This window comes from Ochotona princeps, chromosome 24 (assembly GCF_030435755.1).
Source record: "Ochotona princeps isolate mOchPri1 chromosome 24, mOchPri1.hap1, whole genome shotgun sequence".
NCBI lineage: Eukaryota > Metazoa > Chordata > Mammalia > Lagomorpha > Ochotonidae > Ochotona > Ochotona princeps.
This window is the reverse complement of record NC_080855.1, coordinates 4,519,874-4,536,124: the sequence shown is the minus strand read 5'-3', so window position 1 is coordinate 4,536,124 and position 16,251 is coordinate 4,519,874. Positions and strand designations below refer to the sequence as shown.

The window sequence follows — 16,251 nt, the reverse complement described above, 5'->3', positions numbered from 1 at the left end:
CCGTGCGGGAAATGGAAAGCAATGGCTCTCTCCCTGCTGAGCCTGTGCCTCTAAGCCAGCCCCTCCTCACCCCATTCACCAGGAACAGAGAGAAGACCTCAGAGAGATGTCAGTTCATGTCCCGGCTGCTCTGTGAATACAAGCTGGGAAGCTGCAGCAGGAGATAACGGAATAGTCACCTGATGAAGTCCTGGAATGTGGGCTTCTACCTGGGACAGTCCTGGCTGTTGCAGCCCTCAGGGAAGGAAGGAAGGCAGCAGATGGAAGCTTTCTCTCTGTCTCTCCCTCTCTGTCTCTGTAGCTCTGTCTCTCTGATAAAGCAGTGCATGTTTGGAAGCTCTGGAGTTGGCAGGAGCTCCCCTTTGTCCTTCACCACACCCTGGCAGGCTCCCTGGCCCTGTCGCCTTAGAGAGTGTCTGGTGCATGCTATCAAACACTGTGGCTTCGACATATGTGCACCCGTACCCTGAGTGGGTCAACAGAGAGAGGAAGTCTGCTGAGCCTAGGGGACAGGTGGGGACTGTCACCAAAGAGACTGCAGGCTGCCTGGCCTCCAGCAGGAAGTCTTGAGTGCTGGAGAGACCAGACCTAGCAGGCAAGGAGCAGAACCAACCAGCCAGGGTGTCACGGCCCCTCGGAGTGGCCAGCAGAGTCTTCCTCCAGTTCCCTGCTGACAGGAGGGGAGAGCACATTGGCCTCAGGAGCCCAGGAGGAAGAGGTGCAGCCCCAGGTGTGGGAGCCTGTCCCTGAGGGAGGGGTGGCCGTGTCTTCCCTGAGCACAGGTGAGTGTCCCCACTGCCCGGTGCTGCCTACAGAGGTGTCAGCCTCCCGCGTGTGCCTGTGGCCCAGCCCTGGTGGCTGTGGAGCTTTGGGCACTAAACCAGGTGCTGACTTTTCTTGTCCCTATCATCTAACCTACAGGCACCTGCCAGGTTTGCATCCTGGGTCTCTCTGCACTCCAGTGCAGGCCACGCCTCCTGCTCCAAGGCCCTTTACAGGTGAAGACTCAGTCACCATTAGTGCTCAGAGTCCAGTAAGGGAGTCAAGGGACCACCACCCCATGGTGCACCAAGACCACGTGACAGCACGCCAGATGGGACAGAAAAGCCAGCATGTATGGTGGAGGTAAGAAGACTGTTTTATTACATGTCCCCAAGAGGTATAATTCACATTCTCCCTTCACATAGAGACAGACCACGGTCCTCATGCAAGTTCAAGGTGTCAAGGCCAGATGAACCTGACAATGGAATCTTGGCAAAAGTCACTAACAAACACCCATGTCTCCAAAAAACACTCTATCAGGAAATTGCAGGATTTACTATCTCGTAGATTATATAAGCATTAGAGTTTTTAAAAATTTCTAAACTGGAACAAAATTATATGTATGTATCATGTATGTAAGAATTAAAATGATGGGCCCAGCGGCTGTGTGGCCTAGTGGCTAAAGTCCTCGCCTTGAACACGCCCCAGGATCCCATATGGGCGCTGGTTCTAATCCCAGCAGCTCCACTTCCCATCCAGCTCCCTGCTTGTGGCCTGGGAAAGCAGTCGAGGATGGCCCAATGCTTTGGGACACTGCACCCACGTGGGAGACCCGGAAGAGGTTCCAGGTTCCCGGCTTCAGATCGGTGCGCATCGGCCCGTTGCGGCTCACTTGGGGAGTGAAACATCGGACAGATGATCTTCCTCTCTGTCTCTCCTCCTCTGTGTATATCTGGCTGTAATAAAATGAATAAATCTTTAAAAAATATTTAAAAGAATTGAAATGCTAACAGAAAGCTATAGAAAAAACATTTTTAACAACAGTGGCTATTTTTTTTTTTTTGCTAGTAACACTTTTATTACATCATCAAGAAGACAGAAACACAAAACACTTAATCTAAGGAACTAAGAAAACATGAGGCAATTGCTAGAGCACTACTACAAATACAACCTTGAGCTACAGTCAAAATGAGGCCATTCAATCATTTTGGTCATCATCCCAGTCTTTCTTCCCCCCAGGAGGCTTGGGTCCACCGGCTGGTTTTGCCATGATGATCTGATGCACTCTAAGCACAGTGAGTGCAGCATTTGTGGCCAGTTTGATAGCCCAGTACTTTCCTAGGTAAGTATCTAGAACACCAGCTTCCAGCATGTCCTTTACAGCAGGAACTGCTGCCTCAATGTCCAATCCAACATTCTTATTCCCTTCTTGATGTACTGCATAAAGTTTAGAGATTACTTCATTGGCCTTAACAGCGGTGTTTTCTGCCAGTGCCCGGGGAATAGCTTCGAATGCCTCAGCAAACTTTTTCATAGCATACTGTTCCAGGCCAGGACATGTCTCTCCATACGATGTGATCTGTTTGGCCAATTCAATTTCTGTTGCTCCACCTCCAGGTACAAGACGTTTATCCCTTGTCAGAACTTTGAAAGTATTAACACCACCATCTACTGCTCTTTCTATATTGTCCATCAAGTTGTCCGTGGAGCCTCGAAGTACTATGGTGGAAATAGCAACATCTTCCTTTTCATGACACACAACCACCACTTGTGTGTCTCCAACTGCTGAGAGGTAAACACTATCACACTGCCCCATTTCTTCAAGGCCAGGAGGAGTCAGTCTGGGAAGAGCCGTAGCACCAATGTTTTACAAAGTCTTCTGAAATCCCATTTAGAGTTCAGCCTTACCAACATAATATTGTATTTCTTTGCATAATGAAGAGCCATGTCTGCCACTTTGCCACCAGTCACTATTACATTTGCACCAGCAGCAGCAATAGCTTTGACTTGTGTATCCGAGAGATTTTCTTCTCCCTTACTAAAATGCATCAATTCCTCAGCAGTCTTTATCAATACAGTTCCCTTGGTTTCTGTTATCAGGCCATCAAAAGGACAAGAGTATACTGCTATTTTTGAGTCTTGGACAGATGTTACATCACCTTCGGTTTCTTTCTTAAAAACCATGCCATGTAAAACTGGGGAGGAATAGATCCCAGGGCCCGGGATTTTACAAACTGTGATGTTATCAACATTGAAATGGCCAGAATCAGGAAAAAAGCACATGCCTGAGCAATGAGCTTGGCCAGAAACCCTTCATTGCCGTACTGTTTACTCATGATGGAGGTACGAAGTAAAGATGACACTTCATCGACATTGCGAAGGTTTTTAGCAGAACAACACACCAAATCAGGAAGGATCTCATGAGCTTTTTTGCAAGCTATCTCGTAACCTTCTATGACCTCTGAAACCGATAGCCCGTTCCTCAGAAGCTCTTCAGCTAGCTCCAGGAGAGCTCCAGCAAATATAAGAACGAAGTTTGTGCCATCTCCCACCTCTTGCTCTTGCATGTGAGAGGCCATCACAGTCATTTTTGCAGCAGGATGCTGTACTTCTAGTTCTTTTAAAATAGTTGCCGCATCATTTGTCACAAACAATTTCTCTAGATGGTTGATAACCATTTTGTTCTTCCCATCCGGTCCATACGTAGTGCGTCGAGTGTGGGCAAGCTCTTTGCAAGCTTGTATGTTGCTGTACACAGCCTCTTCTAATCCCGAGAAATGTTTGGCTCCTTCCTTGAGCATCTGGGCAAAGCCCGGAGCTTTGGGGACGTGATGCGCCATGACCAGGCTGCAGCAAACCGTTCAGGCACTCGGTCAACAGTGGCTATTTCAAGACTCTGTGCAATAAACTTAATTATCTCTAAAAATAGATTTTATAAATATTTTCTTCACAAAATAGATCATAAATGTATACATTATATAAGAGCTAACTACAGAATATGCACTCCATTAGAAATGCAATTGGAGTGCAATTCATCCCCATGATGAGTTCAAACACTGGTCCCTTCTGATGGTTTTCGACCGTGGGGACCAGACAGATGAAAACGAACTCATGAAATAAATAAATGGGCAGGGCTGCAGCTGCTGTCTCAGGGGAGGAGATCAATTGTGCCAATTTGTTGGAGTCTCGGGCCAGATGGAACTGGATAGGATGCCTGTCCCACCGCACAGCCCTGGGAGTGCCCACAGCTCCCAGGAGTTCATGGTGGGGATGCTGATGTAAAAGAGTCTGGGTTGTTCTAGACTGCCACCCAGCAGGCCTCTCCGCCATCTCGCAGTGGCCCTTGGTGTCTTGGCTGTTGCTGCTGCTGCTGCTGCTGCTGCTGAAGAACGCCTCCCCTTGGCTCACCGACCTGGAAGCAGGAGAGACCCAGTCAGACGTGACTCTCAGGAAGTTGTGTCCCCATGCACGGGTGGGCTGGGGGACAGACTCCCTGGTGCCCTGGCCCTTGGTCCTGAACTCTGGTCCTCAGCCATCCTGGGCCTGTCCGTGGGGTCCTTGACTCTGGGCCTGAGGTGGGGCCACTCGCCAGCAGGAGAGTCCATGCCCAATCCCGGACCCTCACCACTCAGCTCACGGCTCAAGGTGCGTCCTTGCCCAGCCCACATCCCTGACGTGGTGGGATGTTCCAGTGCTTACCCTTCCAGCGTTCTGGCAAATTCCATGAGCATAGGAACACTTGGAAAGTAGATAGAGATGTTTAGCTGGTGCCCTCCCCACCCACAAGGAGACTCATGCATGCATGTCCCACATGTGCACTTGCCACAAAAGTGTGCAGATCCAGTGGCCATGCTGGAGGTGTTGCTGGGGTGGAACCTTGCAGGAGGGGCCAAGGCGGCAGAGGTGGGAGTGAGGGGGCAGTGTTGATGCTGGTGTGGCCAACCTGGTGAGGGGTGTTGGAAAGTGACTGTGGGTGACTGCAGAGCACGGCAGAATTGAGTGGCAGGTTTGGACGTGCACACAGTCCCATGTAATGATCTCGCAGTGTGGATGTGGACAAGGTTTTAGAAAGGTGGGGATGACCAAAGGGAGTGCAGCTCAAGGGGCCCCCAGATCTCGCAGACTGGACACAGCCCTCTGCCAGCCCACCTCAAGGACCTGCACGTACCTGCCCTCTGGCCGGTGCCCACTGGTCTCAGTGCAGCCGCTTAGCAAAGGAGGGCCCGGTCTCGCCCCCACACCCAGAGCTCTGGGTCATAGGCTTGGATCTGGAAAGACAAACGCTCCCTCAGAGGCTCCTCCCTGGCCCTTCTGATCTGTCCCCACATCCCAAGCCCGGGCCCTGCAGCCCGGCTCCTGGGCCCTGCTCAAGCCGCCACAGCCTCACCCACCTACCTCCTCACACTCCTCCAGGGTGACCCTGGCCTTCCAGCCCATGCAGCGCATGAACTGCAGGCGCAGTTTGTGGAAGAAGGGCCGCTGGGCGTTGTCCTTGCCATAGAGGAAGGAGAAGATGGCCTGCTTGGGGGGCTCGTCGTCCTCTTCGTCCTCCTCCATGTCGTTGGCGAGGTAGCTGTGGAAGAAAGCCCATCTCTTGGCATGCTCCCAGCAGGAAGGCCACTGGCTAGCCCAGCTTCTGGATGGGCGGCCTCACTGCCCCTGTAGCTGGACATGAACTGGCAGAGAATGCCTCCCACTGCGCCCTGGGCACTGCATCCCTGCCCTCCCCACCCCTTCACCGTGATGTAGGTGCACACACCTCCCCAACTGCGCAGACATGCACCCTAGTGCAGACACACCGTGTCCATGCACTCCCATGCACTCCTTCAACATGCAGCTTGTAGCTCCACATTCCCTGTCACACTCTCTGGCCCGTGGCATGTAGCAGCCAAGGCCTTGTACTGAGTGAACGATGTGCCAAAAAAGGCAGAAGCTGAGCTGTCATTTTACACTCAGTGCCACATGGATGCCTAGAGATGTGCAAAGTAGGGCCAAGCCTGTAAGAGCCTGTGGGCACTGTGACATGACCCTGCCCCACGGGCCTGGGCCCAGCAGGTCAGGGATAAGAAAGTGTGGCCCCGGAAGCCGGCTGGGCAGCAGCGCTGGGAGGCCAGAGAAGCAGAGGGAGGGTGTGGTGTTGGAGCTGACTCTGCTGTTGCAGGTGTTCGGAGGACTCAGGCCCACAGGGGCCAGGGCAGAGAGTCGGGAAGCAGAATACTCACAGAGCTACAAAGAAATGGATGCGCCTGTACTGCCAGGAGAAGAGGCCGGCTCTGCTGAGGTAGGCGACGACCATGGCCAGCAGGTACTGAGGGAGAGAGGGGAGCCCGACATGAGTCCTGAGTTGATGAGAATCAGGACAGAGTGTTGGGGATTGGGGCTGTGGGCTGTTGCCACCCAGTGTAGCCTTGCAACTGCCAGGGGTCTGTGTGAGGGCAGCTGGGGTTCCCAGGGCTCTGGAGGAGCAGGAAGCAGGGGACGTGGACCCAGATCATCAGGGATGCCCACCAGAGTTGCAACATCCGGGCTGGCCTGACCTGGGGCCTGGCACAGAGGCAGCAGTCTCGGTGGGGAGCAGAGCTGCCACAGGCTCTGTCACACATGCAGGTCCCGTCAGGAAAGGGCAGGCACTGTGTGTGCGTGCTGGGTGGAGGCACGTACAGGGGCAGATGACTGCAGGGGTGCTATGCCGTGTGTCCCTAACCCAATCTGTCAGCGTGTGTTGGGCCCACTCACCTTGTCAGATACACTCAGCTGCTTGTCCCAGGCCAGGAACCGCTTGACCACGGGATCCTCTGGGAAAAAGGGCCAGTGTGTTAGGCTGAGAAGCACGCGGGCCCTGGCCTCTTCTGGGGAAGTCTCAGGTCAGAGCCAAGGCTCCAGCAGCCATGCAGAGGCTGGGCCCATATGTTTGACAGGGAAGGGGCTAGGCTGCCACAGAGGAAGGGCTTGGTCCAGCATGGATGTGTGTGCTGGGCCTGGGCACATGCCAGTGGCTGCCCATGTGCCATTGAGCCCTACTTGAGTCTCATGGGGTGATCAGTGGGAGACACCCCGGCATAACTGTGACCCTGGCATCCCCCCAGCCCCACTGGTGGGCATGGGCAGCAAGAGCCGACGTGTGTCAGAGAGCATGGCAGATCCAGGGCTATCCCTAGGCCCCCAGTCTCTCTCACTATACCCTGGAAGGCTCCATACTGGTCCTCCAGGACCTCTCCCTACCCACCCAATGACCCCCACCCATCACCCCATCTCATCCCCTACCGAGCAGCCTGTTGAAGACCTTGTGGTGCTCAGGCAGCACCGTGGACACACGCTGCTTCTTCAGCCTCATCTTCAGCCCGAGAAGCCACTCCACTGCCCAGCTCTTCATGGGCTCTGTGCTTTGTCTGCGCCTCTGGCTGGAGCTACGGGGCCAGCTCGCCCTGCAGCCTCGAGGCCAGGTGCCCTGCATCTCAGATAAAACCTCCATGTCTGAGTCCGACCCCGAGTTTGAGAAGGCTGAGGACCAAGGCCTCTTTCTGCTGCAGGCAGAACTCTGGGGTTCGGAGCTGGTGTCCATGCGTGGGGCTGTGGGAAGGAATTGGCTGTGTCGTGATGGGCCGTCTGTAGTTTGGTCCCCACAGAGTAACTGAAGCCGGCCATGCTCCCCAGCCCCAGCCTGGGGCCTGCTCCTGAGGCCGCCTGCTCCTTGACACATGGCACACTTGCCACCACCCCCAACACCCAACAACGCCCAGCCTGTCTACTCCTCTTCCTCAGAAATCCAGGACCACCAATCGTTTCTCTGTCTCAGCACTGCTGTGCCTCGCTCCCTGGGGTTGTGTCCTGGTGGGCATCCTGGTCCCCTCCTCCAGGCCTCTCCTCCAATCCCGGACCCCGAGGCCTGCTTTGCCATCACACTTGTCCTCAGCTCCCTAGGACTGCTGCCACCCTCCTCCTCCCCATCAACCTTCTCAGTTCCCACTCCCTCGGGGCCCCTCACCTGATGGTCCTGGGACTTCATCAGCCACCAGCGCCTCTTGGGGACAGTCCTCGATCTGGGAGTCTGCTTCACAGCTGGCCATGGTCTTCCTCAAAGCCCTGGCTCCCTGTCGCGGACCCACACCCTGATCTCTCACAGTCCTTCCCGATCAAGCCTGTCTGGCTCAAGCGCACACCGTGTCTTCCTCAGCCTGGGAGTCAACACTGAAGCCCAGCTCAGAGAAGATGCAGTTAGCCAGTGCTGGCAGGTGCCACCGAGTGTGGCTCCTCCAATCAGGAGGGGCAGAATCCTCTGATGTCATCTGTTATTCCAACCTGGCAACCAGCTCTAATCATCGCAAGAGCAACTGCCATACCTGCCTGACACTTGACCCTGTGTGGACCATTCGTTTGGTTGACCCAGGACCCCATCTCTGACCACACTGTCCACAGCCACACTCCAGGCCTCTGGCCTCCCTGCTCGTTTGCGATGACTTTTATAAAATGATTTTATTTTGATGTTGATTGTGTAGTTGAGATGGATCCATGTCCATGTGTACCACTCTATCCCATGGGAAGGGTCGAGGAATAGGCTCACATGCATGACACCATCGTTTCTGATGTTCATTTTCTTCTCTGTGTTCTTGGGGAAAGGGAAGAAGAAGAGGTGAAGCCATACCCAGCATCCTAAGCGCATGAGTGGCTGGGGATGGAGGACAGCCACCCCATATGATCCCAGGTCCCAAATGTGGATGAGAGTCTGAGGGTACTGCTTAAGTGGTTTTTTTTTATTTTATTGTATTGTTGTTGACAATCTTTAAATAGTTAATTGTGGTTAGAAAAAAAAAGGTTCAGGGGGTATAGGGAAGTAGGTAATACTATTATGTCCATATTGTTTCCATTATGTATCTGAGGTTAAGGGGGATATTGAGGGAGAAGCCCCACCCGGTTTCCCGCCCACCTCAAGTCCTGGATGTGGGGCATGTTCTGAGATATTTGCTCAAGTGGTTTTAATAGTTCTCCAGTTAAGAATCGCTGCCAGTTTCGCTCGATGAGGTCGTCCACTGATTGATATGGTCCATCATAAAGTCTCCGTTTGCCCCATATTTCGCTGCCAACATATAGCTGAGATGAATGATTGACCTGTTCTGTCTTTTCTTTTTTTTTTTTTTTTAAGATTTTATTCATTTTATTACAGCCAGATATACACAGAGGAGGAGAGACAGAGAGGAAGATCTTCCGTCCGATGATTCACTCCCCAAGTGAGCTGCAACGGGCCGGTGCGCGCCGATCCAATGCCGGGAACCAGGAACCTCTTCCGGGTCTCCCACGCGGATGCAGTGTCCCAATGCATTGGGCCGTCCTCGACTGCTTTCCCAGGCCACAAGCAGGGAGCTGGATGGGAAGTGGAGCTGCTGGGATTAGAACCGGCGCCCATATGGGATCCCGGGGCTTTCAAGGCGAGGACTTTAGCCGCTAGGCCATGCCGCCGGGCCCTGTCTTCTGTCTTTTCTTGGTTAGAGTTCTGAGTCCAGCAGTTCGATTGGGGAGATCTCCAAAGAAACCTTGAGGTATTCCCAGACCAGATCCTTGCATGTTCTAGCAAGCACAGGGCCCGGCACAGTCCATCACCACGATCAGCTGTTGGTTTCAATTGCTGGGTTGGTTCTGTTTTCAGTCCCGAGTTGCACTGGAACCAATGGGTGTTGCAGTCTAGTCTGGTTCTGCCCAGCACATACTCGGCCCTTACATCAACCAGTGGGAGCTGCAGCCTAGTCGGGGCGACCCACAATATCCCCCATCAGGCCCACCCCCTACCCTGGTTTGCCAGTATGTGTAGCAGAAGACCAGTCTGTCCCCCATCCCATTTGGCTCTTGTACTTGTCAATGGGTATTAAAGCTTAGTTCCATCTAACTAACTCAACTATCCAGCCCTCATGGATGTTGTTGAGTGCCTCTCTGTCTAGCCACCCCAGCCCCGTCCTAGTTTTCATGCCCTCCTGAGGGAGTAGTGACCCAGGAAGGGGGAACCCACTTTTTCCCTCCCAGGTCTCTCTCAGTCCTGGTTTATGCACTCTTTAGGTGGTTCTGTGATTTGACTTGACAGAATTAGTCCCCAGTGCCAACTTCTGCCAGCTGATGATGCGGCCAAGCCCAAACATCCCTCACCCACTCTAATTTATGCTTGCACCCACAGGAATAATCAGCCCAGCCTGGCTTTTCCCTGATGTAGTCCACATGCGGCACACAGGTGTTGCAGCCTTGCTTAGTCTGGTCTGTCCTCATCCCACCCCACACTCTCCAGTGGGAGTAGCTGTCTGGTGAGGGGACCAGCCCCTTAATCCCCCTGCTGGCTCTGTCCCTCCCTTCCTGGATCTCACATGTGCTGGTTGGGTGCTGCAGTCAAATCCAGTACAGGCAACCTCACCCTGGCATTCCATAATGTGTACTGGTTTTGTCGCAACCAAACCCGGCTCAACCCACACTCTGTTCTGGTGTTCAGATTTGCCAGTGGATGACATGAACTGATTCAGCCTGGTCTGCCCCTGACCCATGCTGAATGTATGCCAGTGGGAAACTTTCCATGGCCTATTCTGGGCTGTTTCCTATCATGCTTCTTGCGCTTACCTGCAGGGACTGTGTCCTGCCAGAGGAGTTGCCCAGGCTCCTCCATCAGAACCCCTCCCAATGCCAGATTTTGCGCATACCAGGGGGTCCTTGAGCCAGCCCTACTCAGTTCACTTCCTGTCCTAGCAGGAACAGTGGCTCTTCCCGGCTGGCTTTCACCCCATTCTGGTTCTTGTTGTTGGATGTTTCAGCCCAGCCATGGCTCGTCCATACCCACACACAGCTCACACATGGCTCAGCAGGGCGTTGAGACCCAGCCTAGTCAGTCCTACGTCTACCCTGGTTCTCCAGGACACCAGATGGTGTTGGGGTCTGGCCTGGCCTGGTGCTTCCAATCCCAGCCCACACTAGTGCCACGGGTGACTGCAACTGTTTCCTAGTTAGAACGCAGCCCCCATTCCAGGCCAGGCGCCCCTTGGTGGGAACCTCAACCCTGTTAGGGTGTCCAACTAGGGGAACTTGTATTTCCACAGGGTTGGGCCCACACAACCCCATAGAGTCTACCCCCAGACCAAGTTCTCTCGCATGCTGGATACAGTCTTGACCCTGCCAAATGTGGCCATTCTACCACTCCACCGAACAGTTGGGTAATGGTACCCATCACTGCCAAACAGGCCCCCATCCATAGTATTGGTGTGGGCTAGTGTGTGATGATCAGTGATGTTCTAGGCAAACAGGCCATTTCTGTATTCCGAATTGGGTTGATGTTTCTGACTAACCGTAATTGTCTCCTGGGTACTTCCCTCCAAACCACCAGGTCTCAGTCCCCACGCATGCCTAAACCTTCCATGACCCTGTCACTGGGAATCACCCAAGATTCACTACTCACCTACGCTAAAATTGGACTTAGTCATGGGTGTCCCCAGGCAGCAAACATATCTTAAAAAACCCCAGAGCAGGCCGCCGGGTGGCCAACAGGCAAAGCCTGGCACCACATGGTGCACTGGCCGCCCTGGGTGAGGCCGAGGACTCGTTCACTGCCTTGCGGCAGTGTCTTTGGCATGAGCCCCCAGCATTGGGTCCGACCCGGCAGGGACACCCCCCACAGCCCTCAAGTGGTTTTGATAGTTCTGAAATGGTGTTGCTTTTGTTTCTGCAAGAATGAGGAACTTCTTCCAAGGTCCACTGGCTGACATTGTCCACCTTAGAGTGTCCGTTTGCCCAGAAGCTTGATGCTAAATCCTGGTTTGGAGAGTTGTCCGAGTTGTTCTGTCTCCCATCATCACATGGTACTAAATGTCGTCTGCAGACCTCGGTGAGCTGCCCTATGCCCCAAGTGCATCTGGGCATGCTGTCCACTGCTCAGGCTTAGCAAGTGAGGAGACCCAGGTCTGATGCAGTCATGTCATTCCGAGACCTTAGATCCTGTTCTTTCCCCTCCTTTAGAGTTCAATGTCCTTTGGTTCATTTGGGAATTTAGCCAAAGAAACATTACCAGGGATGATCCCAGATTTGACTCCTGTGTGTGCCTGCTAGTTAAGGGTCTGGCTTCTCTGTCACCCAAATCAGCGTACAGGAATTGGTGATTCAGTTGCTGGCTCAGTTCTGTCTCCAACCCCATGTCGTATGCAAACCCATGGTTGCTTCAGCACAGCCTAAAACTGCCCTCCACACATGCAGCCCTCACACACTACAGAAAGCTGCAGCCCACATGGAGCAGCCCCCAATTACCCCCTGCCCCGCCCCCAGCCCTTGTTCCTGCACATGACAGTGTGTAGAGCAGGCTGCTCAGGCCTGGCCCACACCACATTAGGTTTGTGTGCACCTATGTGTGTTGGAGCCTAGCTCAGCCCAGTCTACTCAGCTATCTGGCCTGGACCTAGTCTGGTGGTCAGTGCGCCTGTCCGGCCAGGTCCACCAGCAGCCTTGGATCTCATGCTCACTACAGCCCCTCAGAGGAGTGCCCACACTTGCCCTCCTAGGCCCATTCCCAGCCCTGGATGATGCCCTTTGCAGGTGGCTTTGCAGTCTAGCTCAACAGGACGTGTCCCCATTCCTAGCACTTGCCAACTGACGCAGTGACAGACCACCCAGCCTGCACTGACTCTTACTTTGGCGTGCAAGAGTGGGTTGCATTGCCCAGGTTTGCACTCGCCCTCACCCAGCTCACATGCACTCAATGGGTGTTATGAACGCTTCCACCTTCTTTTCTTCTTTAATGGTGTGCTCTTTAAAGAAGAATATATTCTTGTAAAAGTACTTTTATTATTATTATTATTCTCAATTAGGATACATTTCCATTGGCCCTGGGATTTTCCTTATCCTTTTCCAAATTCCCTCTCCCCCCCCACTGAGTTCCCCTATATTATTACTATAGTGTAGTTCTTCATAAACAATCCTGTGTCCATCATTGAGGGAATGGACAATGGCAAAGAGTCCAGGATGCTGTTGTCAGTATATAGTGAACAGCTTCATTGGGAGTCCATCTTTGTCTGGAAGTAGAGATGCATACTGCATTGTATCCTCACATCTGGATATGATAGTCTCCATTACACGCATACTATACATCCCCTCCAGTGCAATGCCACAATACAAAATCAACAACAGGAAGAAAAATAGGAATTGACGATGCCATGAAGTGAATAACGTGATACCGTATATGATAGTCTGCATTGCACAGTTACTGCACATCCTCTCACATGAAAAGCCACAGAAGCCAACCAAGAACAGGAAGAAAGGAAGAAATTAAAAGTGCTGTGAAGTTCACTGACATGCCACTGACTGAGTAATGTGTCGCTGAAGAAATGCAAAAGGAACCCAAGAACCTTCATGAAGAAAATGCTGGTACTCTATGATCTATGAGTCAGTGAAGAATTTAATGAGAAAGAAAGTGTTTTGAAGAGATGAACCTAAGTATGAAAACCAAAATCCATGAGATCGAGATTGTGTTGGTCCTTGTTGGCGAGATATGTCTTCTGTAGGCAAAATATGGATGGTGTCATTTTGTTTAAAGATTTATTGATTTTTATTGGAAAGGCGGGTATACAGAGAGAAGGAGAAACAGAGAGGAAGATCTTCTTTCTGATGGTTCACTCCCCAAGCGACCGCAACGGCTGGAGCTGAGCCAATCCGAAGCCAGGAGCCAGGAGCTTCTTCCAGGTCTCCCACGCGGGTGCAGGGTCCCAAGGCTTTGGGCCGTCCTCGACTGCATTCCCAGGCCACAGGCAGGGAGCCGGATGGGAAGTGGGACTGCCGGGAATTAGAACCAGTGCCCATATGGGATCCCGGCACATTCAAGGCAAGGACTTTAACCATTATGCTGTTGCGCTGGGCCCAGATGGTGTTTTTTTTTTTTAAAGATTTATTCATCTTTTTTTTTTTTATTACAGCTAGATATACACAGAGCAGGAGAGACAGAGAGGAAGATCTTCCGTCCGATGATTCACTCCCCAAGTGAGCCGCAACGGGCCGGTGCACGCCGATCCGAAGCCGGGAACCAGGAACCTCTTCCAGGTCTCCCACGCGGGTGCAGGGTCCCAAAGCTTTGGGCCGTCCTCGACTGCTTTCCCAGGCCACAAGCAGGGAGCTGGATGGGATTAGAACCGGCACCCATATGGGATCCCGGTACTTTCAAGGCGAGGACTTTTAGCCACTAGGCCACGCCGCCGGGCCCCCAGATGGTGTTTTTTTTAAATCCAGTCTACTAATCTATGACGTTTCATTGAGGAGTTTAAGCCATTTCTATTCAGGGTTCATATGAATGGGTGGTAATTTGGTCCTGTCCTTTTAGCAATGGGTTGTTCATTGGTTTAGTCTTCTGTTGTTCTTTTCCTGGGATGTTCTTCACATTTGCCTTTGGTTTTGGTGGGTGCTATTCCTCTTCTCTGTCAAGAGAACATGTTTAGATATCCTGTGTAGTGCAGTTTTGGAAGAGTCATATTCTTTTAACTTTTCTTTACTGTGGAAGAATTTTATTTCATTTTCCAAGACAAAGGGAAATTTTGCTGGGTACGACATCGTGGGCCGACAATGTTTTGGTTTGGGACTCGGGGACTATGTTGCTCCATTCTCTTCTGGCCTGTAGAGTTTCCTGTGAGAGGTCTCCTGTGAGTTTATATGTCAATTGATTTTTTTCACGTGCACGTTTAAGGATGTTTTATTGATGTTTAATTGAGGAGAGCTTGCTTATCATGTGTCTTGGTGAAGATCACTTTTGGTTAAGCCTGTTGGGAGTTGTGCTCTTCCTGGATGTTGTTTCCTAGTTCTTTCTCTAGTTTAGGGGAATTTCCCTCATTGTTTTATTTTTTTTTCTTTATTTTTGACAATCTTTACATACTTGTCAAGGGCTACAGGAGAGTGGGTAAGACTATTGTTTCCACATTATTCCTTTTTTTTTTTCTGTATCTGGGGTAAATGGGGAGATAAAGGGAGAAGCCCCATCCAGCCTCCCACCCACCCCAGGTCCCCGATGTGGGGAATGCTTCGAGGGTCCTGCTCAAGTGGTTTGATGATTCAGCAGTTCTGAATTGCTGCCAGTCTTGCCATTCCCAGTATGAAGAGGTCGCTGCAGAATCCACTGGCTGACATAGCCCACCTTAGAGTCTCCGTGTGCCCAGATTTTCACTGCCAACACATGCTGGGGTGGTTGGATAATTTGGTCTGTCCTCCGTCCTCTGTTGTGGTACCAAGTGTCCTCTGCAGTTTCTGATGGACTGCCATATCCTCCACGTGCACCTGGAAATGCTGTCCACTGCTCCGTCTGAGCCTCTGAGGAGGCTCAGCTTTGACACTTTGACTCCTTGAACAGAGCTTGGAACCTACACTTCTCTTGATGGTTGGGCTTCTGAGATCAGCAGTTCAGTTGGAGGGATCCCCAGCGAAACTTCATGTGAGGTGATCCCAGATCAGATTCTTGTGTGTATGTGTAAGTACAGGAGGGCCCGGTACAGTCCTTCGCCCCCAATCAGCTGGTGGTTGCAATTGCTGGGTCAGTTCTATTTGCGTTTCCAGCCCTGTCTTCCACATGAACCAAAGGGTGTTGCAGTGCATCCTGACTCTGCCCACCACACACTCAGCACTCACACAAACCAGTGGGAGCTGCAGCCTAGTCAGAGCGACCCGCAATAACCCCCACCAGGCCCATCCCCTGCCCTGGTGCCCATGCTTGCCCGTATGTACAGCATACTAGCCCGGTCTGTCCCACATCTCATGCAGCTCTTCTACGTGTCAGTGGGCATTGAAGCCTAGTTCAACCCAACCAGCCCCACTGTCCAGCCCACACACATGCTGGTGGGTGCCATTCTGTCCAGCCAGGTCTGCCCCAGTCCTGGTTTTCATGCTGTCCAGTGGGAGTGGTAACCCAAGAGGGAGGTGCCCACTATTTCCCTCCTGGGCCCACTCTCGGATCAGCTTTGCTCCCACCTCCCCCGGTTCTCACGTGTGCTGATTGGGTATTGCTGCCCAGTCTGGCATAGCCCACCTTGCCTTGGCATTTCCAGTGTGTGCTGTAGCCGGGCCCAGCCGGGCCCAGCCCCCATTCCAGCTGGTGAGGGAGGGTTCCAGTCTAGCCCAGCCAGGTAGGCACCCAATCCCAGCTGTAATGTGTACTGGTATGTGTTGTGACCAAATCTGGCCTGACCCATACTCTGTCCTGGTACTCAGATTCACCAGTGGGTGATGTGCATTTTTCTACCAAGCAGCCTGGCGAAGGGAAGGCAGTGGAAGACGGGCCAAAGCCTTGGGACCCTGCACCCGCGTGGGAGACCCAGAAGAAGCTCCTGGCTCCGAATCAGCTCAGCTGCCGGCCAGCCTGAGTGACCCAGCAGATAGAACATCTCTGTCTCTCTTCTTCTCTCCATGAATCTTTTCTGCCTTTCCAAGTAAAAGCCCTTTTTTATTAAAAAGAAAAAATCTTTTAAAAGTTTCTGTATTTATTGAAAAGGTAGAGTTATATATAGA

At 52.3% G+C, this 16,251-nt stretch overlaps 2 protein-coding genes across 2 annotated transcripts; both read right to left on the bottom strand.

The window, feature by feature from the left end:
• Positions 1–1,908: 1,908 nt before the first annotated feature.
• Positions 1,909–3,631, bottom strand: LOC131483143 (T-complex protein 1 subunit theta-like). Its single transcript, XM_058680300.1, is given in 3 exon segments — positions 1,909–2,625; positions 2,628–3,041; positions 3,044–3,631. Coding segments are annotated over 3 exon segments (1,638 nt in total). The 5' UTR covers positions 3,603–3,631; the 3' UTR covers positions 1,909–1,960.
• Positions 3,632–4,850: 1,219 nt separating this feature from the next.
• Positions 4,851–7,829, bottom strand: LOC131483268 (speedy protein E4A-like). Its single transcript, XM_058681035.1, has 6 exons — positions 7,748–7,829; positions 7,027–7,236; positions 6,499–6,557; positions 5,985–6,070; positions 5,158–5,335; positions 4,851–5,030 (listed from the first exon to the last, which is right to left on the bottom strand). The coding sequence occupies exons 1-6, from the start codon at positions 7,827–7,829 to the stop codon at positions 4,971–4,973; spliced, it is 675 nt and encodes a 224-aa protein (XP_058537018.1). The 3' UTR covers positions 4,851–4,970.
• Between the last annotated feature and the right edge of the window lie 8,422 nt (positions 7,830–16,251).